This window comes from Epinephelus lanceolatus, chromosome 5 (assembly GCF_041903045.1).
Source record: "Epinephelus lanceolatus isolate andai-2023 chromosome 5, ASM4190304v1, whole genome shotgun sequence".
In the NCBI taxonomy this organism is placed as follows: domain Eukaryota; kingdom Metazoa; phylum Chordata; class Actinopteri; order Perciformes; family Serranidae; genus Epinephelus; species Epinephelus lanceolatus.
The window spans coordinates 4,055,605-4,081,784 of NC_135738.1; the positions used below are offsets into that span (position 1 = coordinate 4,055,605).

Here is a 26,180-nt window from a genome sequence, read left to right on the forward strand (position 1 = left end):
CGCACCGGGATCAGCTGGCATGTTTGTGACACACAGTATAGACTGTCAGGTTGAGACCAGCTCTGCATCACTGCTGAAACTTTATGGGGTGATTTCCCACAGCTACAGTCACCTCACCTCAACTGGTCAGCTGTCACCACGGCCTCATTTCACTCTGCTGATTGGGAGTTTATCATTGAGCTCTCATCATTAATTATTTATGACCTCTGCTCCAGCAGTCAGTTGTGATCACTCGTATTGATCCTGATGCTTACAGCAGGAGAGGCTGTCAACTTTAGTGAAATGTGTGTGTGCGCATGTGTGTATATGTGTGATTGTGCGCGAGCCAAAAACACGATGCCCGGGACCAGCTGGGGAATGTGCAGTGTTGTAATATCTGATCACAGTGTTATTTATAGAGCGGGAATATCCAAAAGGCATGCTGACACACACACACACACACACACACATGTACACACACACACGTACACACACATACACTGAGTTTATTTGATGGGGTTCACTGTTTTTTCGGTGGTCGTGACTCAGACTCGTGTCAGGAGACGGGCTCAGTTTTCCTCAGATGATCTGCTCTCTGGTTGGAGGGCTGATGTCTCCTCTTGTCTCTGAACAGGTGGTGCTCCCACTCACAACTGTAGTGTGTGCGTGAGTGTGTAGTTACTGTATTGTGTGATATCAGGTATTTGTTTTGGAGCATGAGCTTTTACTTATTTTTCTTTATAATGCCTAAAATGGGGGTCGGCAACCTGCGGCTCATCAGACCATCTCCAGTGGCTCTCTGTGGCTTTGACATAAAATTAACTGGGAATAATACGTTATTTTTTAATATTCAGATTTTAATTTGTCATTGTTGTAGGTCTAAAGTTGATTATTGCATTCTACTACTGTAAAAATGTGTAGTCTATGCATCGGATTAAAAAATGTTCTAACATTTCATTCACTAAAATGTGAGTCATTCATCTACGTCCTGGAGCCTTTTCCCCTAAATTCTGCCGAACTTAAGTAGCCGTGTCTGCCTGGTGTCTGCCTGGTGTCTGCCTGGCATGGTTAGCTCTGGATTTCAAATCTAAAAAAGTAAAAGTCTTGGAGGAAAATAGAGGATTTAATAATGTGTGGACAGATTCATTTGCTGCAAAGTACTAAATAATTATCAACAGCCCACTGCAGAGGAGCCACCTCGTCTTAAATCATATTAATGAATGTTCATTTAGACTTAATAGGCTGTTACCTTTATTTAAATATTTATTACTGGCTCTGTTAATAGTCAAGGTTACCGACCCCTGATCCAAATCAATAACAATATTTAGGAAATATATTAACCTGATAACATTACTGTGCATGAGCTGGTAAAACAAAACATTTTTCGTAATATTCCTGGTTATGAAAGCGTCGTATTGAACTAACAAATGTGAACCATATTATCAAAGATGACAGTTACAGTACATACAAGATGACTGCAAATACTGCAGTGCTAGATTTCACTGGAAATTAAAGGGGAACTAATGTTTTTTTTCAACCTGGGTCCTATTTTCAGATCTACTTTTGTCTAAATGAGTGACAGGATGTTCAATATGTGACATTTCTCCAGTATGAAGCTAGGGCTGACCTGCCTGCAGCCCATGAACGCGCGCTATATTAAATAATAGGGCACTCAGACAGCGTCAAACAACGTCAAAATACGTCCACTAAAAGTGCATTTTTTTCACACAGATAGGCTCGGATTGTTAGTATAATTATCTGACAACATAACGGAAAGGAGAAATGAACGTCTGTGTTTACCTTTAGCTGGATTCAGACATGTTCCTCTGCCTGTTGCTGCTCCCTCTCTCTCCTCGTCCACTCTTTAGTTTCAATGAGCTCTGCGTCCGTGTACGTCCGTGTACTCCGTGTTCAAATAAATACTGGCGATCACCAAATTCAAATGGCTCATCCAGATCCAGTTGGTCAAAATCGGGTAAATATTCGGACATGTTTGTTGTGGCAAGTCAAAACACTCACTCAGAGAGTGAAAGTCTGGCTCTGAAATCTCACGTCTCGCGAGATTTGAGTTGTTGCAGGAAGTTACCGCTGAAGCTTACAAACGCGAGGAGTTACTCTGTTTGGAGTTGTCATGGCTGAATTTTTACCTGATTTTGACCAACTGGATCTGGATGAGCCATTTGAACTTAATTATCGACCAGTAATAGATATATATTCTCCTCCTTCATATTTGAGCTAATGTAACATGTAACTGTACGTGTATAGTATGTATGTATTTATATGTATGTTGGTACATGTGTTTCTAACGTTGCTCCTCCCTCCAGCTGTGTGGAGGTGCTGCTGTCTGCAGGAGCTGCTGTGGACTCGACGGCGGCGGGGGGACAGACTTCCCTCTTCCTGGCCTGTGAGGCTGGACAGCTGAACTGCGTCCGTGTCCTGCTGAGCGCCGGAGCCGATCGCTCACGCACCACAACGGTAAGTCTGTGCTGCCAGGCTGGGCCATTGGCCATGCATGTACCACATCAGGAAATCAACTTTGAGGACTTGCAGGGGTGTAATGATCCATCAGTGTGGATCGATATATTGATTCAATGATCAGCGATCCAGTATCATTGATGCAAAGCGAAAACACTGATCCATATCATCACCTTTATATTACGCCTTTATTTTGAAATTCTGTGTCACCATCAAACAGCAGCAGGCGAGAGAAAACGTTACTTACTGGGGAATAAATAAATCAGCAGTGTGGTACTGGTATTCCTGACGGTCAACTTATCCCATGTTCTGTTTTATGTTAGTGGAGTCAATAATAATTTATATTATTTATGTGTTGTTTTATTGTTTATGGCAAAGTTAAAAAAAAACAAGGTGGCAGCTTCTTCTATAACAGACTGTGATAAATGATCATGTGATATCGTCTCATTGATCACAGGCCCCTGAATCGGATCGAATGGAAATCGTATCATCACAGACTTCGTGATACAAATATCGTATCATTGTCCAAAGAATCGCTATGATATTGTATCATGATGAAACTGGTGATTTACACCCCGACTGACTTGGTACAGTAAGAAAACCCCATGAAGAAGGCAGCTCTACATTTTTCCTGGATTCTTGTCTCTAGATTAGATTTATATTTTGAGTTATGGCACAAATGTGTTTGACATCTAGGGTTTTACTGAAAAAAAAGTCCTAGGTGGGTTTATAGTTTCAGATTTTAACTTAAATTTCAGGTCATTGATCTGACTAAAAACTGTGTCTGTAAATGGAAATTTTCCCTATTTTTTGTGTATAATTTGTTCAGTTTAAATCCATTTGACACACTCAAAGCTCAGAGCAAATATGAGGTCAAAATCCCTTCATATAAGCGAACAGACTCATCCCCTGGTTTCCTCACTCACGCTGGAATATCTCACACTTTCTCACTCGTTACTAACACTCCACATAGTTTCACACTCATCCTGCTTCACAAGTGCTCTCAGGGGGTTTGTTCATCCGATTGGTGCAAGCTAATTAATGTATGGGCTTCCTGGGTCTCCATGGTAACCATAGGGGCCTGTTGGTTGCCGTGGAAGCATGTGATGAGACCCTATATTTAGTTAGTGTACCTGCTTTTGTTCCACATTTAGCCTGGCTCCCCTGCTGAACCAGAGGAGCTGCCAAAAGTCTCTGTAGCATATCTGACCTCTTCAGCACAGATGTATTTTTAGACAGCAGAAAATGTTGGCCAGTGTGTGTCGGGTCAGACGTAATGATTTACCATGGAGGAGGAGCTCTGAGCAGGGTGAAGAGAAAACATGCAGTATTTTTTACCCTGGTGCTCATTTTGGATTTTTAAAGCTGATTAAAATTATTTTAAACAACAATATAAAAATTAGGGTAAAAAGTGGGCTGCTCAGGTTTTTAATTACTCAGCTGCATAATTAGCAGCTGATTTGCATTTTCCCATTTTGTCTTTTCCACCTCTGTTACCAGAACCAGTTTAGGTGCTTTCTGACCACAAGAGGAACTTTTTTATCGTGAACAGCAGCAGAAAATACAACATTTGTAGGAGTGGAGGAATAAAACAGTCCGGGGTCGGCATTGTTGTATTTTGGGCGGCACGGTGGGGCAGTGGTTAGCACTGTCGCCTCACAGCAAGAGGGTTCCTGGTTCAAGCCCACGGTGGGGGAGCCCTACTGTCTCCCTGTGTCAGCGTGGGTTTCCTCCAGGTGCTCCAGCTTCCTCCCACAGTCCAAAGACATGCAGGTTAATTGGTGACTCTAAATTGTCCGTAGGTGTGAATGTGAGTGTGAATGGTTGTCTGTCTCTATGTGTCAGCCCTGTGATAGTCTGGTGACCTGTCCAGGGTGAACCCTGCCTCTCATCCAGTGTCAGCTGTCAGATAGGCTCCAGCCCCTGTGACCCCTAACAGGATAAGTGGTTACAGAAAATGAATGAGTGAAGACCATAATTGTCAGACTCCTGTGATCAGTAATGAAAATAAACGTAAGCTGCGGCCCTGATATGAACCTGTGTGTGACATGAGTGGATGTCTCCCGACATTTCTTGACTTGTAATCAAATTATTGCGTGACGTTCCTCCCTGAAATGCAGCGTGAGAAGCAAATCACATTTGTTCTACTTGGTACAAACATTAATGATACAAAAGACTCATTTCATATGAATGAACGTCAGTCTGAGAGTTTTGTATTTACTGAGCAGTAAATCACCTTTACCTCTCTGCAGGACGGCTTCACGGCTCTCCACGCAGCGGTGCGCTCCGGACACGTGGACACGCTGCGTCTACTCCTCTGCCATCCAATTCAGGGTGACCCCACTGTGACCCCTGACCCCCCCGCCACCCTGGCACTGCCTGCTGCCCTGCTGAACCACGCCAACAGTGACGGCTGGACGGCTGCCCACATGGCTGCCGCCCTGGGCCTCAAGGTGAGAATGAGCCGCCACAAAATGTGATGATGAATCATCTGCCTGTGTGTGATGTAACATGGGTCGCTCACAGGGCTGAAACCTCAGTGACACACCGTCACAAACTGCAGAGCTTTTCAGCCTCTTTCAGCTCATTGTTTTGGCTTCATTTACTGTGTAGGTTAAGATTTGATCATACCTAACAAAAGGCTGCCAGAATATTGGCTTCACATTCAGCAGATGGAGAGTAACACGAGTCTGAAGCCCAGTTCAGATCAGAGACTCGTGACAAGAGGAGTTGAAACAACTGCTACAATGTTCCAAAAACCTGTGAGTTCACACTCATTGGACAAGACAAGACGGTGTATCGTCTCCAAAGCAACGACCCATTTACCTACATTCTAACTTCAAACATTTCAGGCTGATTTTGTGGCTGAATATAATTTGTAGCTTCTTAAAATATGAATGAGGGTAGTGATAGTGAGATACTGGCTGCAGCTGCATTTGTAGTAGTGATACGATGGTGAAAACATATGAGCTGTGTTTATATAAATACACCACAATAAATCACATAACCAGCACTCATTAATCAGTTTGTGAATATGTGTGTGTGACGTGTGTACGCACAGTCAGCAGCAGCAGCAGTAACAAGCTGCGTCACAGGGCAGAGTCCTGCACTGGTCCATTTTTGAAAACCTGCACCCGCCCATACCCATAAAGCTCAGTACCAGAACTGACCTATTACCAGTCATTATGTCTAAGTCAAAGCTGCATCTGTTAATAAAAGACTTGCAACCCATGATCAAACCCCCCAGGCTCCAGTCCCTCACATTAAGCTGGTTCTCCGTTCTTGAATTGGACGTCTCTTTGACTGGATGGTGAAAACATTCAATCACTGCCAGGTTAGGAAACATGTTAGCATGCTCCTTCCACCACCATCAAACCTCCAAAGGATCCTCCTTGGGTGTCTTGAACTCCATGTAGGCTGCCACCTCATCCTCGGGCTGCAAAGTTTCATGGCTGGAGTCCTCCACGTCGGTGACCAATGAGACCACGGGGTCAAAGGTTACACTGGTGTCACTGACTTTCAAAATTAAATGAACTGCGGCTTAATAATAGAGATTAGTTAAAATAAAAAATAGATTTTTGTTCTCACCCACTGCCCGCCCGTGTGTGGGCCAGTTACACAGCTTTTTGTGGGTTACCTGTTGGCTACCTGACCCGGTGCAGGACTGTCACAGGCAGCACCATCAGCTGGCTTGAGTTGAGCTGAGATGGACCACTTCACACCACTGCAACTTTTCTCTGGAACGTTCTAAAACATTTTCATCTTGTCCCAAATCTTTGGTCTGAACTGGGCTTAAATGAATGCTAATGTTGCTTTGTGGCTGCTGGGTGTGTAAATAAGCAACTGCTCGCTAATATGTTAGCATTTACTTTGCAAACTGAGAATGTATCAGTGATGTGTCTTCTGTCTCCCACTGGCCGAAAAACTAATTCTCAGCGATGCCACATTGAGTCAACCTCCTGATCTGTTGCTGTTCTGCAGTCTGTAAGATAATCTTGAAATGTTTCCTCTCTCCTGTGTCCTCGTGTCCACTACACTGACTCTGTCCAGTCCCTGCACTTCCACTAATGTCCAGCCCTGCCATCAGTCTCCTCAGCAGCAGGGTAATGGGACAGCTGACCTTGCTGGCTGAAATGTCCGGCTCAGCTTAAACAAATGCAGGAGACAGAGACACCAGACTAGACTGCTCCACACTGAGTGTCTGACTTGAATATAAATGAAGACCTCCACTCACTCCTTGATCCGTGCTTTCATAAAACACAAGAGCCTGTGCTGCACAAATACTCGTGTATGTGGTCACACACCCTGAACTGTGCACATGCTCATTACTGATCGTAATCTGTGTGTGTGTGTGTGTGTGTGTGTGTGTGTGTGTAGGACTGTCTGGAGGTGCTGTGCAGCCACAGTGAACAGGACATCGAGAGGAGGGATAAGTGTAATCGCACCATTCATGACGTGGCGACTGATGACTGCAAAGATCTACTTGAAAACCTCCGTGAGTGTGTGTGTGTGTGTGTGTGTGTGTGTTTGCACATGGGTTTTATGCCTTAAAGATGAATTCTGCTACTCATTATTGCATCATAACAAAAAACATTGAGAAGCAATGGAAGCAGAAGATGTCACAGTGGTTTGTAAGATGTGTCTGTTTTATTTCCTCTCTCAACTTTTTACTGACTGATCAATCAGAAATTTACAAAGCATGTACTGTAATGTAATTACTTTATTGTCAGTGGTATTATATTTACTTAAAGCTCCAGTGTGTAGGATTCAGGGGGATATAGTGGAAGAAATTGAACATAGGGAGCAGATCCTTGTCTAAGTAGATCGCCATGTTTCTATAGTAGCCCAGAAAGGACAAACCAAACACTTGCTCTAGATAGGGCCATTCATGTTTTCACATTGGCCACTCCAACATGAGAGCATGGAAAACGTTGTCTTTAAATGTGAAACTGCTTCATTTGGTGTTTTCACCGTTTTTAATCAGCTGGTCTGTTTGTTCTGGAGAGGAAGAGGTAAACCTTCTTCATGTCTAGATCTTAAATTATCAGAGGAAAACGATGAACACGTGTGTGTGCCATGCCAGCAGCCTGTCTTCAACATGCCAAACAGAATTGGAGAAACACTGATTTGTAACTTTGGAGAGGGAGAGGCCTCTGTGGATAATTCAGCTCCCGATAAAAACGTTTTGAACATCTGGATTTTAAGTTATCAGAGAAAATAGGTGAGCACATATTAGCAGGTCCACCTCTGTGGATAATTCGGCTTCCAGTTAAAACTTCCTGGTTGCAATCTGCAGTCCTCACAGATTACATAAAATCCCTCTAAATCTCACACACTGGACCTTTAAAGAAAATTTACAAGTACTAAGAAATAAGCAAGATATATAGGGCTGGTTGGATAGATGAAATCAGTATTACAGTATCATATTTATGTACATACACATATAAGACACATCATTTATTTGGTTGAAATCATTGATTTCAACATTTAAACCACATAATTTTGTGGAATCCTGTAACAAGACTTTTCACTGGAAGTTAATATATATGATAATTGGCACCACATTTAACTTTTAGAGGATGTTTTTTACATTTGAATTTAATGTTGCTTTTTGAGTATTGTAACAGAATCAGTTGCATTATATTATATTTAACATTATATTACATTTAACATGATACAGTCAGTATTCATCACATCACTGTCTAAAATAATCCATAAAAGCAAAGCCTCATTTGGCTCCAGGCAGTTATTAAGTTCAACATTAAATCACTGAACCTACTGTGACACTATTTTCTCCTCTCCTCTCCTCTCCTCTCCTCTCCTCTCCTCTCCTCCAGACTCGTACCGGGTCCTGGTGCGTCTCCAGTGTTCAGGTGGAGGAGGAGCAGGATCCATGTGTCCCGTGGAGGCCCTGGAGGAGGAGGCGAAGGGCGTCACCAGCAGCCAGTTGGTGCTGGGGAGAGTCTCTGTGGACCGGTCAATGCGTTGGTGTCAGCTGGGCTCCACCCTCAGACACGCCTTCACCTCCTACCTCCAGACTGTCTGTGGGGAGTCTCTGATGGCCAGGGAGGAGGCGCAACGCCCACTGCTAGGCCTCAGTCCCGCCAGTATCGCCTCCATCCTTATTGGTGAGGAGACACGTGTTTATGTTTATTTAACTCCTCCTTTCCTTCCTTGACCCTTTCTTTCTATTCTCCATCCTTTACCTCCCCCTTATCAGCTTTACAGCAGAAATAAACATGTTTACAGCCTGGTACAAAAACAGTTTTGGTCTCTAGCTAATTTAAACATTCATATCAACTGTACAGTGGCTGATGTTTTATATAACTCACCTGTTCACTTTTTATTAAGGCTTAAATTTACACATAGTTAAGGCTGTGGCTGCTTTAGTGACAGGCTGTCTGCAAAGCGTCACCACAGTCTGAGTCAGATCCACCTCTTGCTCAATATGGTCGCTTCAGGTTCCAAAAAAACAAGATAGCAACAATTGAAATGCCGAACCTGAGGCCTCAAAATGGGAGCTGATAATCCAATAGGTGACGTCACGGTAGCTACACCGTTATTTAATACAGTCTATGGTGTGGACCCAGAGGATGGAGAGAGATGGCAGGTTAACAAGGGACAGCGCCCCCCCCTCGTCCCTCCTCACACTGCTTACTGCACATAAGGAGAGACAAAGAAAACAATGCGACACTCAGAACATATTTTTTAAGAAATTAACATCTTGCAGTACCTGAGACTAATATTAGTATATAGTGGATTCTTTTAGGGAAAATCTCTTAAATACGAAATGCATCATAAAAAATAAAAAAAAAAGATTTATTTATCATTAAAAATGAAATAATGATAATGAAATAAGAATTATAATAATAGTATAATAGATAAATAATAAAAAAATATTGATAATTAAATAATAATATAATAGTTTAATGAATAAAATGGTGAAAAAATAAAATAATAATAATGAAATAATAATAGTATAATAATTAGAATAACAGAAATAAAATAATAATGAAATATTAAGAATAGTATAGTAAATAAAATACTAAAAATTAAATACAAATTAAATAATAATAACAGTTTAAAAAAATGAAATAAGATACCAATGAAACAATAATAAAATAATAATAATAATTGTATAATAAATAAAGTAAAAATGTAGTAATAATAATAATAATAATAACACATATTTTATACAATATGTAATGCATATGTAATAATAATAATGGAGCGACAAATAAATAAATAAATAGTTTAATATTTAGAAAAGTCAGCTGGCAGGACCCGAGAGCTGTCTGTTCCATAGGTGAGGTGTATGTTTTTTTTGTTTTTTTTTGTTTTTTTTTTTTACATCTAATGCCTCCTCTTCCTCATATGGCACTCTTATTCCCGTCCTGATAAACCTCTCTCCTGCCTTTGCGTTTCCTTTTTCTTTGTCTCCCTCCTCGTCCATCTTGATGACCTGAGGGGACAGAAAGAGACATGTTTTCTGTCTGCTGTTGTCTGAGCTGCTGCTCTCAGTGTGCTGTGAGCCTTTTCATGTCCCTATTGGATTACAGCGTCTGATGCAGCTGGTTGTGATAAAGAGCAGGATAAGGTGTATCTTGTTGGCAGAGGTCCGCTCACTTTTGTTGTCTCTCACTCTGTTTGACTGTAGGTTGATGTCGCTGCCGCCTGTTCGTGTCCTGTAAACCTGACACTCCTCTTAGATTAATGAACTGTAGCATAAAGACGTCTTCTTAAGGTCATGTAAGGTAGCCTGAAGCGGCCATATTGGAGGCCCAGCAGCGTCTGTGAACAGCTGATTGTGTTAAAGAAATAAATAACTCATCTTCTGTGTCTCTGTTAATATTGATATTTGGTTTATTTTGTGTTCACATGAGAGCTGCTCGTGTCTATTCTGGAGAGTTGATCTTCCATTATCAGCATTGAAACTGTTGAGTCTGTAGTCAGTTATTTGGCCTTTAAGTTGCAGGATAAATAGCAAGCAGAAAAACAGTTCTTTGTTTAAAGGGATAGTTCAGATCTTTTAAAGTGGGGTCGTATGAGGTACTTATCCAAAGTCACTGTGTTACATACAGTAGATGTCAGATTAGAGAAGCAGGCTGGAGTCCAACACGAAAGCTAAGCAATGTACTGCTGTGGAGGAGTCAGCAACAAAACATATTTTAGCCACCTGAAAAATGTCCCACAAGTTTAAGCTGTTTTCTTACCTTTCTGTCAGACAGCCAGTTTCGTCAGGGAAGCCGTTAATGTCCTCAGTTCCCATCTATGTGCTCGCCAAATCCACCAGACTCCACTGAGAATAACTTCGCTCGCTGAACCTGTGAGCTGCTGCTCTATTGCTGCTTTGATCAGTTAGTGAAGTGGTTGTAAGAAAAAGAAGAAGACGATATACTTTATCAATCCCTGAGGGGAAAGTCAATTTTTTTCCGCTCTGTTGTCATACACACACAGGCCCGAAATACACACACATGCACAAACAGGACGTATACATGCATTAAATGGAGAGTTGTCAGAGTGAAGGGGCTGTGGTATCTTCCTCAAGGGCAAACTGGCAGAGATGGGACCAAGTCACACATGTGCAAGTCTCAAGTAAGTCTTAAGTCTTAACCTTCAAGTCTCAAGTATGTCCCAAGTCATTTTTTCTTGGGCAAGTCAAGTCAAGTCACAGGTTATGTCAAGTCAACTCCTGTAATAGTCAAGTCACCTTATTATTGTAATTTTACCTGCAGAATCTGATCTTAATAAAGTGAAAAGACAAGATATAAGTAACTGTCAGTAAACACTGACTTCATCGCTGCAATGTTTACTTTTCAGGGACGACCCCCATGCGTGCGCGCACACACACACACACACACACACACACACACACACACTCACACACACTCACACACACACTAACCAAGGCAGCGGCCAAAATCACCCATTTAGCTCATTTAACCCTGTGTTGCTCGTTCATAAAACGTCCAGCCGATCTTGTGATGAACCGGTCGGAATGTTCGCTCACGTTTTCTGGGGTTAATGTTAGCAAATAAATTATAGAACAAGTTCCACCAAACTGACACATTATTGTAATAAAGCTGGGAATACATATCCAGTGCATACAAACTGTATCACTTACTTGAGATGACTACACTCCACCAGTCTCCACCGGTCCATCCTCCTCATCCACAAATCTCAACGAGACTCTCCTGTCCCTCGTCGACCTCCTCGACATTTCTCCTCCAGTATTTACAAAACTATAATTGGCTATAACTATCTATGAGCTATAAAAACATGAACTATTGCAAAAAAGATGAATGATGGCAAAACTATGAACTATGGTGAAAACACTCAAAAACACGGCATAGAAAAAACTCAAAAGCTCTCAAAAAAACACAAATACTATTATTTACAACACTAAATATTATTTACATAGAAAACGCCACCCAGACTCCACTAAAACTCACACAAAACAATTGCACTCTCCTCGTCAGCTGTCACTCTTCTCCTGCTGTGCTCACTTCCCTCCCCTCCTCCACAGGTAATGACGTCACTACCGTAATGTACTGTGTATCACTAGCTTTCAGAATCCATTGGAATTACGTCGATAGCGTGAACGGAACGGAATCTCGATGCATCTAAAAATCGACTTTTTTCCCCTCACCCCTACTCCATACTTGGACCGTACCTGGACTTGAACTAGCAACCCTTCGGTTCCCAGCCCAAGTCCCTATGGACTGAGCTACTGCCACTTTTGTTGCATCATCCCTTGTGTGAATCTAAACTGACTCTTTAAAACACCAAACTCACACAATGACATCACTGTTTTTCTCAATGGAGTCCAGCTCTGAAGAGAGCGATGTAAAGCTTCATTTTCCTGTTGGAAATCTGTCTGACATTAAGGTGAAGTGATGAAAATACCTTCAATATAACATTCACTAAAACTGAAATTGATTTTTTTAGGAGGGTGAAACACATTTTGTTGCAGCCTCCGACCACAGCAGTAGATTTCTCAGCTTCTGTGTTGGACGTCAGCCAGCTTCTCCAAACTTGAGACATAGGAAACCCCACCTCAGAAGATCTGAACTGTCCCTTTAAGTGTTTGAGTGTGTCTCTTATATGTATATCTTATCTGTTGGGCTGGTGTGAGATGTGCCCTGTCAGAGAGAGAAGTTTGGCTGATGGTCAAAGCTTCACACACGTGATACTGTTTTTCTTTTGTTGAATGGATGAATAATTAGTGTTGGAACGTGTGTGTGTGTGTGTGTGTGTGTGTGTGTGTGTGTGTGTGTGTGTGTGTGTGTGTGTTGCTTCTGTGTCTTTTTCTGGTGATCAAATATCATCAGTGTGTGGTTGGTTCTCCTCTCTAACTAGAGGCTTGGTTAGGGTTAGAGTTACGTGTGTGTGTGAGTGTGTGTGTGTGATGCAGTGCAGGTGTGTCTGAGTCCCAGACTGATCGATGTCCTCAAACAGCGAGGACTACCTCTCTTCGTCTCTCTGCTTCAGTCTCTTGTGTTTGTCTCTCGTTACACCTCCGTGTCACATGTTTACCGACTCTGCCACTGTCACTGTGTTTTACACACAACATGGAAAGACACCGGTGTGTTTATGTGTGTTTTTGGGATGACGATCAAAGAAAGCAGGAGCAGAGGAGGGATGCATAATGGATGAGATGGAGGGAGGGGAGGAAGATTCCAATTTGGGAGAAGATGTCTGTCTTCTGTGTCAAAAGGGATCAAACTGCAGACATCCAGACACGCTTTGGTGTCTGGCTTTGTGTCTCATTTGCCTCAACATGTCTGCATATATTTCCCTTTTCCCCCGGTGTGTGTGTGTATGTGTGTGTGTTCACATTTGATTCATGAGGTTTCGTGGCAGCCTTTTGACAGCACTACAGCTTCTGACATGTTTCAAATCCTGCCCGAAACTCCATCGTCAGATCGTTTTAAATTAGATGATCAGCAGAAAGTCTGAGCAGCGATTTTTATATGTAGCTTTATTTCATCAGGAAATTCCCTCATTAAGATTTAAAATCTTGTTTAAAGGGATGTCCTGACAAAGACAGCAGCACAGAGGACAGAGGTTACACAACATATTCAATCAAATTTGATCATCAGCTCATAATGTGAGTCAATGTTAAGCCAAAACAACAAACTTAAGAACATAAATTAATCTGCATTATTCTGATAATCCATTAACTGATGGTTGGTTAATGTCGGCTGTTGGTGAGCGTCTGTTGCTCTTGTCTTTGTGGTGTGTCTCTCACCGTTGGCACTAGTCGGCCTTTGTCTGCTTCTTTATGCCTCCACGTTGGTGATAGCTGTGGGTGTGCGTGTGTCAGCGTATGTACATGGAAGTATACAGAGATAAGTTATTGTATTTCATGTAGAGAAATGTACACAGCAGCAGGGGTGTCAAAGGCTGCCTTTACACTACCATGTCTTGATGCCCAATTCCGATTTGTTGCCTCTATCCGATTTTTCCTGACTGCTGTTTACATGTTCTATTCACCTTATTTTTCACGGAGACACGGAGGCAAAACAGAACGCAGCCAGCTTCCGTTTTTTTGTGCGACACTTCCGGTGCAGCACTCTTGACCGCTGTGTAAATGTCCCACAGTATTTGCTCCAGTGACATTACTGCGCGCATGGAAATGTTTACATTACTGAAAGCAATTTTAAGGACTAACTTTAAATATTTGAAGTTAATTGTTAAAGAATAAATCACCTGGAAAGCTGGCGCTGCTCCAGATAATTTAAAAGGTAGCCTACACAGAGCAGTGGAAATGTCCGTGCAGCTGCAGGCGGTGCGGCTGGATGGTTGATGGGTACATGCTGATTCAGGTGCTATCAGAGCCGATCCGCGCATCACTATGGCTTAATAATCAACTAAGTCAATAAAAACAACCCATCCTGTGTTAGGAGTGTATGTCGCTGACAGAGAGAAAGAAAGAAAAATAAAAAAAGATAGAAAAGCAGCGTACACCTCACATATTTATTTCTCACAGTTGAGCACACGTGTGGCTGGCATGCAGAAGCACCGTCTGTGTGTCCTTGTGTCGAGGGTGCGAGCCGTAGCTTCGGCTGCTCAGGTAGAGAGGCTGTGTAGCCCGGTGTGTTTTTTCGCTGATTCGGTTCTGCAGGTTCTCTGCTGGTACACTGGAGACGGGGATCAAGCAGTTTGTCTCACTCGGGATAGATTGTGCTTTTTTGGTTCATAGTTTATGATTGACGTGCGATTTATTCGGCTTTCCTTCCTTTCCCTCGCTCATGAGCACGTCATCAAAATGCACTGTCGTCGCATTATTCATGACGTATGACGTGGATTTCCAGGAAATATCCAATCTGTCTGTTTAGATTACAGACCTGTTGGCAGATTGATTCATATCCGATATATTTCCACATATGAAGGAGGCCTGAATCTGATCTGACAATATCCGATATCATTCGTTTTTTTCCTGTTTACACGTTCATGTTACAGATCCGATCTGTGCCACTTCAGAGGAAAAAATCGGAATTGGGTCACTTGAACCATGTAGTGTAAAGTAGGCTAAACTCATTTTAGTTAATGGGCCACATTCAGCTCAATTTGATGTCAACTGGGCTGGACCAGTAAAACCACAGCCCAGTAAGCTGTAAATAACAACACCAAATGTTTCTCTTTCTTTTAGTGTCAAGACGTAAAGACATTCCGAACATACTCGTCCATTTACAGAACAGATGATGAACAACCTGAGATGTCTCAGTTTTTCCACATTCAGTCAGTCGACCACTCACAGTCAATACATGAGCATTTTTCAATACGTTTCTACTCCTGTGTTGTAAAGCTGGCATCACCACACCAAACTAAAGTGGAAGCTACTGATGAACAAGGTGAAGTTATCGCGTACCCTACAAACATTTACAGCTCTAAACTCTGGCAGTGGCTTAGCAATAGGGTTCCATCGATATGGTTTTAGGACAGAAGTCTGATACAGCTGCTGATTGACAATATTTTGCACTGTGTGGACCTTGAACTAATGACTGAGGACAAATCAGGACCCCGTGGCTGCACCTGTTGGGAACCACTGATGTAAACTGAGTAACTTTGAGTTTGGGACTGATGGTTAAAACAAACAGATTAAAGATGTCAGCTCGGCCTCTGGATAAAATCATGATAGGGATGTTTTTTCAATATTTTATTCCATTTCAAAGGCAAAAGTATGAGTTGATTATTCTCAAAGATAACCGTTATATTGATAATTAAGATAATTATTTGGAGCCTGACTTTCTACACAGCTGGTTCCAGTGTTCCTCCTGTTTTACTTTCACTCTGCAGTTACTTATTACAGGACAGCAGTGTTAGTTCTTTGTAAAAATGGAATTTCATTTTTCATAAAGTTGGATCTGCAATGAGAGAGAAAAACCTCCAACTTCTTCCTGCACAGTTTCTCTGGGGGATGAAACCAAAGTGCAGCAGTAGTTTGGTGAGTTTTCAGTATAAATGGAGACTTGTACTGTATTTCAGCACAGGAGAATTAAACCACCACTTCTGGAAGTTTTATGAGTTTACTGTGGAGTGGAGAATTGGAGTCGTCTGTCACTGAGCCTCAGGCTGAGTCGTCAGCCCCTCTGTGGCCTTTCTGTAAGTCCACAATGTTTCTGTCCACAGAACAATGTTGGAAAAGCTCAAAGTTTAACAGTATGTGGAGACTGTTAACGTTTACTTGTTTTTTTTTACTTCTCTGATCATGTGAATATGATCCAGGTGAGTCAGAGGGAAGCACAGCTAGAATACAAATGAGGAAACTCCTGCACGCTGTCACACTGATGGTAGATTTATTAATTTATGACATTTCAGTCAGTTCGACTTTCATCAGGTCGATCAGAAACTTGTTTTCATTTACATCCAGCCAGTGTTTTAGTTGTAACATCCTCCATATCAGTTAGATCTACCTAAACCTTTCAGTGTTTCCTGTTCTGATTGAAGGTGCATTTGAAGGTTCAGCGCAGGACTTTTTTTTTTTTTTGTTAGTTAATTTGTTTATGAACAGAATCCATATCAGCAGTGTTTCTGATCAGCATCAGGCAGGTATTTCTGCTTAAGAGCTTGATGATTAAAGAAAAATAATCTTAATTTGTGTAACAAGATTGTTATGCCGCCGCGCCACCTCAGGCACTATGTTTTCAGGTTGTCCTTTTGTCTGTCCCATCCATGTGAACACAATATTTCAAGAAAACCCCCATTGAATTTCTTCAAATTTGGCCCGAATGTCCACTTGGATTCAAGGATGCACTGATTAGTTTTTGGTGAACATAGGTCAAGGTCACCTTGACTTAATCTGTCTCATTCTCATGAACGTGATCTTTCCAAAGCTCCTTGAGGGAATTTCTCTAAATTTGGCACAAAAATTCACTTGGAAATGACAATAAACTGTTTCAAATTTTATGGTCGAAGGTCAGAGGTCAGTGTGACCTTGCATCTGTCTCATTCTTATAGACCTTAGATCTTCGGGAACACCTTATGGGAATTTTTTTTAAATAATTTTTACACACACCCCCACTTGGACTGAAAAATAAACTTATTAAAATTTTGTCGTGGAAGTCAAGGTCAGTGTGACCTCACAAAAAGTTCTTGGCCATAACTCGAGAATTCATAAACTAATTATGACAAAATCTCACAAATATGATTAAGTGATGAAATTTTATATCCAAAAGGTCAAAGGTCAGCTTGACTGTGACATCATCATGTTTTAACATCATATCTCAGGAACAGAAGGGGAGACATTTGGTCAGATACTGAATTGACCTATGGCTAAGCCACGCCCCCCTCCATGCACTCGGACAAACTATCAACATTCAGTGAGCGGCGCTATGGCAGGTGTCACAGTACACGGCATTTCACAGGAGGCAACTGATGGTTTTTGGGGACATAACGATCAGATGTCATTGAGAAGTAACCAAAAGGGCCTAAACTACGCATTGGAGGGATATATTCATCATTTTATTGTTGAGAAGGTCGATGAAAAGCTTAAATTACAAGCCAAAATTTACAGGTCACAGTGTACGCTTGTGAACCGCATCTGGTTGCCGTCACCATCAAAGACAACAAGTTAAAGTGCCACTGAAGTTAAGGTTTTTGGCTCAGAATATGAGAAAAGGATAACGGCCTTTTTACCATCTTTACCAAGAGTGTCTCTCCGTTAGTTTGGTGCTACAGTATTTACACTGAATCATTCAGCATAACGTTTGCCAACCTTTGTTATCTCTGCCATTACAGATAAGTTAATGAAGCTAAGCTCCAGAAGTTAACGTTAGCTTAACTAGAGCCCTTTGGACAACAGCTAACAATGATGTACGATCACCAAAGTACAAAACTAGAACAAAATAGGCTAATGAACTCCCAGCAAACAAGGTGACATGATGAACAACGCAGCTAGGAGCTAACGTTAGGCTAACTTTAGCTAACGTTAGCTAGAGATGTTAAAGATAACTTTATATTTCTTTCCAGCAAAGTGACAATATGTTGCCTCAAACACAATGTTGACTTACCTTAGAACAGATGTAGACATCATTGTTAATCTTATTCACGTTGAGTTGATGTTGTGGTCTAACGTTACCACACAACTTTATCCAAAGGAGACACTTTTCTCGGTTGAGATGTGGTTTAAAGTGTAAAAAATACACCTGGTCGCCCAGCCTCTCAGGATACCTTGTGTCAGAGTTGCATGTACCCCATGCACACCGTTCGACCATTTTTAAACTTCAAATCTCAGAAAAAGCTCATAAAACCGAACAAAACTGACTTTCTGTAATGCATTTCAATGGACGTCCAGGCAGAGAATGTCCCAGTGTATGGGAATGGCTATACGCACTGTGATTGGCTCATCACGTTTGAGGGCGGGACTTAGCCATAGGTCAATTGGTGACTCTAATCTTGAAACCGTGCTGATTGTATAGATCTTCTGTGTGTGAAGCATCCATGTTTTCACTGACATGGATGGAGACTATCAGCGAAAAGCCCACGGGGGCCAACGGGGGCCGTCAGTGTGGGACACCTTGCGCTGACTTGGGCAGCAGACGCTCACCGACGGCCCAACATGACTGATTGCTGACTGTCAGCTTGGTGTGTCAGGGCCTTAAGAAAAGACCTTTGTTATGAAGATATACCTGCAGAAATCACAGCATAATCACTTCAATGTGTTTGTCAGTGAAAATGAGAGTAATGTTGTAAAAATCAACATCCCCTCTAAAAACATAAACGATATTGCAGTTACAGTTTCAGTCAATAAATTACAGTATATTCAAAATCAGTCTCAGTCCCACAGTGAATGCTTTTCAAACACTAGAAAAAAAAAGACCTGATTCATTTTCCAGTAAAGACATTTTACATTTTAAATGCTAAATCTCCTCTTCAGATGCATCATGTCCTGATGTGATGTATGTTTGCTCTAATTAGACCCTGTGAGAGCAGCAGCCCTGCTGTGTCTCTGCTTCGTATATCAGAGGAGGAGAACATTCTGTGTATTAATGTTGCATCTCTGTAGCATTTCCCTCAGAAAAGTACATTCTGTACTTCACATAATGCGAGCAAGGCAGCAGAAAAGCCTTTATGCTACATTATATGGGACATCCAGATAAATTATACATTGTGGTCCTTATAATTTATGCATATTCCATATTTAATGCAGATACTGCATCTATAATATTTTGTGTTTGTGTAAGTCAGTGGCATTCTCTTGTGTTTCATAGTGTTTGATATTGTAATCTTTGAGCTTATTTGAACGAGTGTGTGTCCAGTTATTTGTGTGAGTGTGTCTCACAGTGTGTCTCTGCTCGTCTCTTCCAGGTGACACCGAGTGGTTGCCAGATCAGGAGCTGCCTCTATCCCCCTGGGACCTGGTCAGAAAGCCCCTCAGCCAGCGCATCACCATCCGCCTCAAAGGTACAAACCTGGCAACTTAGAGTCTGAGTTCATTCAGCAGCGCTGAGCCAAAACCACAGAATCAAAGCGACCATTGCTGATAACAGATACCATTTGGTGGATGAAAGGGCCTTACAAATCAGTTTGGATGCGTTTGCAGCGTGGGCAGCGATGTACCAGGATCTGCCTGCTGAGTCACACCACATGAGGGAACATTAAAGCCACAACAGTTTTCAAGAATAAGTCATTTGACTCATTAATAATCATTCTCAATCAGGAGGAATAAATGATTGTAATTGATCAAGTTTATTATTTTTGATTGTCCGACACTGACAGAGCAGGGGTCTCATTTGTAAACGTAAACATTTGTGGCGTATTGATTATGAATACAGTCCATCTGATGCTGGTTTTGTTTCATCACTGTAGCCAGAATCTCACTATCACTATCCTCATTCAGATTTTAAGAAGCTACAAATTATATTCAGCCACAAAATGAGTCTGAAAAGCTGCAAATCAGATCAGAAGTACAGAGAGTTGTTGACTAGAGATGATACACCGTCTCATCGTGGTCACTTCCTGTGAATCGGCATCTTATTAGAACGTTGCAGAACAGAGCATTGTAAGTAGTTGCCTGTTTCAACATCACTGCAATGAGCACAATTGTGCAACCACAGAGCGCACTGGAAACATTGAGGTGGCTGCTGCACACTTCTCCTTCTCCAGTCGAATTACGTCCATTTTCACCACCTTCATATATGTTCTGTGTAAATTAGTTAAGTCTGGAAATGAAGCAGGTGACAGCAGCTCTCAAACAATTATTAAACTACATCCTGACTATGAGTCGTAATCATAGAGATCAGACCAACATCACCAAAACAAACTTATATATATAAATAAATTGTGTTTGGCTATCAAAGTTTAATCTTCAGATGATATCCCAGGGTTGGGGATACACTGATTGTCACGATCATTTTTGCGAGTTGTGACGCACTGATGGTGTAAACATATAGATACTGCGGTGACACTCTGTAGGAGCTCTGCATCGACCATTTATAGTAAAGCATGGGTGTGTAGAGGGCGGGATATGAGGCTGAACCTCGTGCTGACAATACCAAGTTGATTTTGGATTTATCAAGGGAAATTGCAGGCGCACACATGGTTTTATAAATCAGAATATTTTTTGGCACACGCTGCTTTCTGCTTCTGTCCGCACGTATGCTGTTAGTATGGATCCTACGCACTGTTTTAATAATGCGACCCCTGGTCTGTCTGGCTAGGATCCACTTTTCTTCAGCTACAATCCACACACAGACTGACTTTAAGGGAAACTTTGCTGATTTTCATCCAGCTTTGTGTCACTGCAGTGTGGGAGGTGTGTGCAGATGAATGGCGTTTGGCTTCCCGCCGTGTTGCCAGCGCCCGGAGCTCCTCCGCTCTTTTGTCGGCAGTGGTGCGGATGATGTGAAATCTTGCTGGCGGATGAGCGTAGAGCTGGCAACATGAAGGAAGGTTGAGTGCTGTTCATTTGCATGTACTGCCCACGTTGTAAGGATACAAAGCTGTTTGAGGATCGACAAAGTTTCACTTTGACAGACAATATTACAACAAAAATGGGTCTTAAAATGTTTACGTGCTGCATCCAGTGCAATATTTTAACATTAAAGTGCTGCACATGGTAAACGGACTGCACTTGTAAAGCACCTTTCTCCGACCACACGGTCTTCCAATTAGTGGACAACCCATTCTACCTCTGAGCCACAGCTGCCCACACATATGGATACATATATATATAAGCGGTCAAAACAGATCCATGGTCCAGATGAAGTGCGTTAAACACACTGTTTGCCGCTCTTCCAGTGTGTGCGAAACATAACGACTCATGATGTGGTGGCACATTTTGGACATTTCTGTGGCCACGCAGCACACCCAGCGAACAGGGCAAGACTGACAGGAAATGATGCCAATCAACCGTGCTTGTCATGAGTGAGACTGACACTTAAAGTCAGACCGATGTCGCTACATCGTGGTTTACACGTGTCAGATTCACTGTGGTTCCTGCTGAAAAATAACAGGTTAGTCCAGCTGCTGCCGGATTCTTCTTCTGTCTTCTTGCCTCACATATTTAATCGCTTCAGATGGACCTGTGACTGCCCAAATAACAATGTGGAAGAGCAGAATCATCCTTTGCAGCGGCCGGGGTTTGATTCCAACCCAGGGCCCTTTAAAATAAAATCTACCACTAATTACACATTTAAACAGCTCCCAAATACAAAAAAATGTCCCCTGGGATCTATATATATAAATCAACAGGTGATTTCCTTCTTTTAGTAAAATCCTAAATGATTGGACCTTTATGCTCTGCCATTTCTCCTCTAATCATCAGGCTGTAACCTGTGACAGGCTGTTATGATACCACAACTATCACACATTCACATATATGGAGATTATTCACGTAGGTTTACATCACCAAAGGTTTATGAGAAAATCACTTGATGACACTGATGCTTTGCTGCTGCCAGAGGAGCCGCTGAATGAGTTCCCTCTGAGCGCTAAGAGAAGTAAAACATTCAGGACGCCACAGTTTATTCCACACTACTGAAGCTGCTCCTCTTTTTAGAACCACTGCACAGCCGGTAATAATTTCACTTTCAGCCATGCTTGTTGTTGCCATGGGTAACAGTATGACGTCAATATGTCAACAAGTTGAAATATGGCGAGTATCACAACATCAGTTTTTCGTATGATATTAAAAATGTTCCCATGTTATAATGAACGAGATGATATGGCACACCCCTGGTGTTTAGTAATATTGGTCCTGGTCCTGCACCTAAATGAAAATAATCTCTGTTTGACACCATGTTAAAGACACAACTGGGACCAGAGCAGGACTGGACACAGAACCAGAACAGTTCCTCGGACATCAGTGTTAATGATTGTATATGAGTCGCAGCAGCAGCTCAGAGCAGCAGGCAGTTTCACTCCACAGTTATTGGAATAATCTTTCTTACTGTCTGCTGCCTCTGTTCCTTAAAATGCTTTATCTAGTCTATTCCTCGTCTCAGTGAGTCAGGAAAAAGAAGAGGAGAACAATAGTCTGGCACCATGAAAATCAGAGTGAGCAGCAGCCAAGCTCTCCATCTCTCTCTCCCTCCGCCACCTCTTCACCCGTTCATCAATCCATTTTCTCTTTTTCTGCTTCTCTCGGCGTCTTTCTCCGTTTCCGCCTTCGTCTCTGTTGTACTCATTTTCTCCCCGTCTTTCTGAGCGTCTACCTCCAGAAGACGTCTCATTAAGTGAGGGGGGGGTGGGGGTGGGTGGGTGAAGTCCTGACTCAGAGGTCCGTATCGACCTGCCTGTCCGTCTGCCCACCGTCACTGTGATGGCGCCGAGCCAGGAAACGTCCAGCTCTACAGTTTTCACCCTCAGCTTGTTTGTTGGTCTCGCACTCCCAGGCTTCAGTGGAGAGAAATCTATTCCTGAAACAGCTGTCAGAAATTAATCAAATATTTATAGAAATTTGGTCAAGAGACAGCGTGTATGAAAGGTTTAACAGTTATTTCTCATACCCATAAAATCCAAACATGTTACACCCCTTAAGTTTCTTCTTTGTTTTTGTCTTCTTTTTAGAACAATTTGAGGAAACTATAGGCGCATTTCACTAAAATGTTTATGCTTGTGGGAGGTGGGAAAATTGGTGTTTTAATAAAAGACAAGTAAATTTATATAGCAGCATTCAGGCACAAGGCAATTCAAAGTGTTTTACAGGGACATCAAAATACATTAAATGTAATACTTAATACACTAATAATACATTAAAACTATATTTAAAAGACAATAAATAAATAAATTGGGGGAAAATGAGGAAAAGGAAAAAGAAGGAGAAAAGTTTTCAATATGGAGAATAATGTCTCCGTTTTGTTGAAAACCAGCAAATTACGGACCTGTAAAATAAAACATCACCTTAAAATATTGGATCTGTAGTCAGGGTACAGCAGGGGGGATGTGCCAAAGATGGGGAGACAAATGTGATAAAATGACTGATAATATGGAGAGCTGACACGTGTCGATGATGGGCGGCGTATTCTGACAGATTGACATACATCAAACATTTAATGACACACTTCAAGGCGCTGTAGACGTGTCGCCTCACATAGGAAACAATGGGTGTTTTGACACATATGAGACATGTCCCCTTGTACTGTGTGGAAAAAGTTCTTAAAGTTTAAAGTTTTAAGTGTTTCTGGAATCATTTGAAAATTATTTTTCAGCATCTGTACAGAAGCAATGAGACATTAAAGGACAATCTGAAGTAAAGTCCTTCTGTTAGTGCCAGTGATGAGAGTAAAGTTGAGACGTGCCAGGGATTCCTGCTCAACCAAGACCGCTGATATCAAGGACGCAGTCAACCGAGCTGAGGCAAGACGCTCCGACAAATAGACCACGCTCCTAGATCGCAGAAACATGAGGCGCGTAGCAAAAACAGCGAGCAAAAAGCTTCATTGTCATTTTAAAAAATTACTAAAAGCTGCCCCCAGCTGCTGAAATGCCTTCTGTGTGATCGGGGCCTTAACTTCTGTCCTTGACTAAGGAAACCTTTTAAGAGATTCTGTGCAACACCCTTAAGTAATTTCCTCAGCTAAGGAAACCTTAAGAAACCTTAGAGTCATCTCCTTTGGTCTGAATCAGGGACTCATGTTGTTCCAAAGTTGTATAATTACCTAGAGTTGGTTCGTGTTCTCACGGCAGCATTTACAAGAGGACCAGATCAAATGCCTTGTGTGAGAAAGCTGCTCTTGATTGGTCAGAATTCCCATGTGGGAAAAATCCAGGAAGTAAAGCAAACGTTGAAGAAGAGTACACTTGCAAGATAAATGTGACACTTTCTAATGTCACAATGGAGGGACAACTACGCAGGTTGATTTTAGTGCTGCTCATCGTGGACTATATTGCTGTCATTGTTCATTTTAGTCAAAGCATACAGTTTGAAAACGAGGCGCGGCTCCAACTAGAAAACAATGTTTTGATGCATTGGATGTGCTGAATGTGCATATTAAGGCAGTACAGGAGGAGGTGCACATTAATAATCCTAAAACTAACCGCACCAGAGTTCATTTGTAACCAGACTGAGACCACCTCTTCAAGAAGGTCTCAGTCTGGTTGTTTTGGTGCACACCTGACTGTGATTGCTGTGTTCACACCTGCCCAAACAAACCGCACTGAGGGGCCAAATGAACTTGAGTTTGATTGAACTGAACCAAACAGGGTGTTCTGTACGACCGGCCACAGACCCTCTGGCATCAGGAAAATGATACTTGACTCTTGTAACAAACGTTATTTGCATTTAAAGCAGGTGAACACATCATATTGTTGTATTTAATTACATGGAGGGTTTGAAATGAGATTTTTAGCAGCAGTAGATTAATCAACATCATGCTGGTGTTTACCGGTGTATGGAGCGAACGTAATAAAGCTTTTAAAACTCATGTTCAAAAATGATTCTGTGACCATTTGAGAAAAAAAAAAAAAAAAAAACATTAAATGAGAATGTTTGAGGAAGGATGAGTGTGTGTTTTTGATTTCCTCAGGAAGCAGATTAAAACCTCTCTCAGCTGTAATTCATCCCACTCACTGATATAAAGCATTAAGAGCTTTTAAGCGAGTGAATGACCACACTGACCGTCGCTCTGTTCTAATTAACTGACAGCAGCGCTCATGATTATTACATCGCAGGTTGAAAAGCACCTGAGGATGAACAGCTGTTGAGTATTGTGGGCACTGCACCTGTGGCGTCTTAAGTTTCAGGACAAGGGCACCTTGAGGTTTGCAGCTGTGTGATGTAACCGTGGAGCTGCTGGTTGTCGGCTGTCGACACTGAGCGTGTAAACTGCAGCGGATCTGAGGATTTATTGTGTGAATTTTATGCGTGTGTGTTTTTGACAGGTCTGTCTGAGTCGTGTCTCGATGAGCTGGCTCTGGAATACCTCTTCCCTCTGCCGCTGCTGCACAACTATGTCCGCCTGGTACGCAAACACACACACACACACATGCTCATGCAGACACACACAAAGGACTGCAAGAGATTGTGGGATTAAATGAGTAAGACGTCGAAAAATAGGGAGGAAGCTGGAAGACTGCACCAGGAGAGTGGTAGTGAAAGGCAGAGGAGAGAAGAGGTGATGGATGGATGAAAGGAGACGGAGAAAGAGAGGATTAAAGTGCAGCTACAGCGCCCTCTGCTGGCTGTGTGGAGGCAAAGACGCGGAGCTGAAGGGAGTCACAATCATCAATTTACATTTTACGAGAGCAATAAAACACATGATGGAACCTGCAGATGAAAGAAACATCAGTGACGTTACACACTGTGAAGCTGAAGCGTCTCCAGGCTCAGATTTTATCCAGCTGCGTCTGTTAAGCTTTTTAATCCCACTTTTCATGTCTGATTTATAGATGTTGTGACGGTCAGCTGAAGCTTTGATCCACAGTGACTCCAGTCTGACAGTGACACATGCTGCACAGCTCAGATCAGTACTGCAGCATGCAGCTGAGTTAAACAGCTTTAGACTGCAACTGATTTATTATTAATGAAGCAGGTTATTATTTTCTATGTAATCAATTAATCATTTTAATATTTTATTAATATGAATATAATAAGAAGGAGGGATAGCAACAATTTATCTTGGTAAAGCTGTAACCAACATGTTTTTATTCTGACCATTAATTTCTGTAGATCAACTAATCAGTTATTAATCAAGAGAGAGTTAGTAAAGTAACAGTGTGATAGATGAGTGGTTGTAGTGATAATAGAGTAATGACAGTGTAGTGGCAGTAGTATGTTAGTA

The 26,180-nt window shown here is 41.9% G+C and overlaps 1 protein-coding gene across 1 annotated transcript in view; it reads left to right on the forward strand.

Moving 5' to 3' along the window:
* cttnbp2 (cortactin binding protein 2) overlaps positions 1-26,180 on the forward strand; it is a 154,865-nt gene that overhangs the window by 107,654 nt on the left and 21,031 nt on the right. The window contains exons 7-12 of the mRNA XM_078167624.1: positions 2,304-2,454; positions 4,707-4,907; positions 6,832-6,949; positions 8,292-8,582; positions 19,267-19,362; positions 25,282-25,361. Coding sequence (XP_078023750.1) covers positions 2,304-2,454; positions 4,707-4,907; positions 6,832-6,949; positions 8,292-8,582; positions 19,267-19,362; positions 25,282-25,361 — 937 coding nt within the window. The remainder of the gene's footprint in view (positions 1-2,303; positions 2,455-4,706; positions 4,908-6,831; positions 6,950-8,291; positions 8,583-19,266; positions 19,363-25,281; positions 25,362-26,180) is intronic.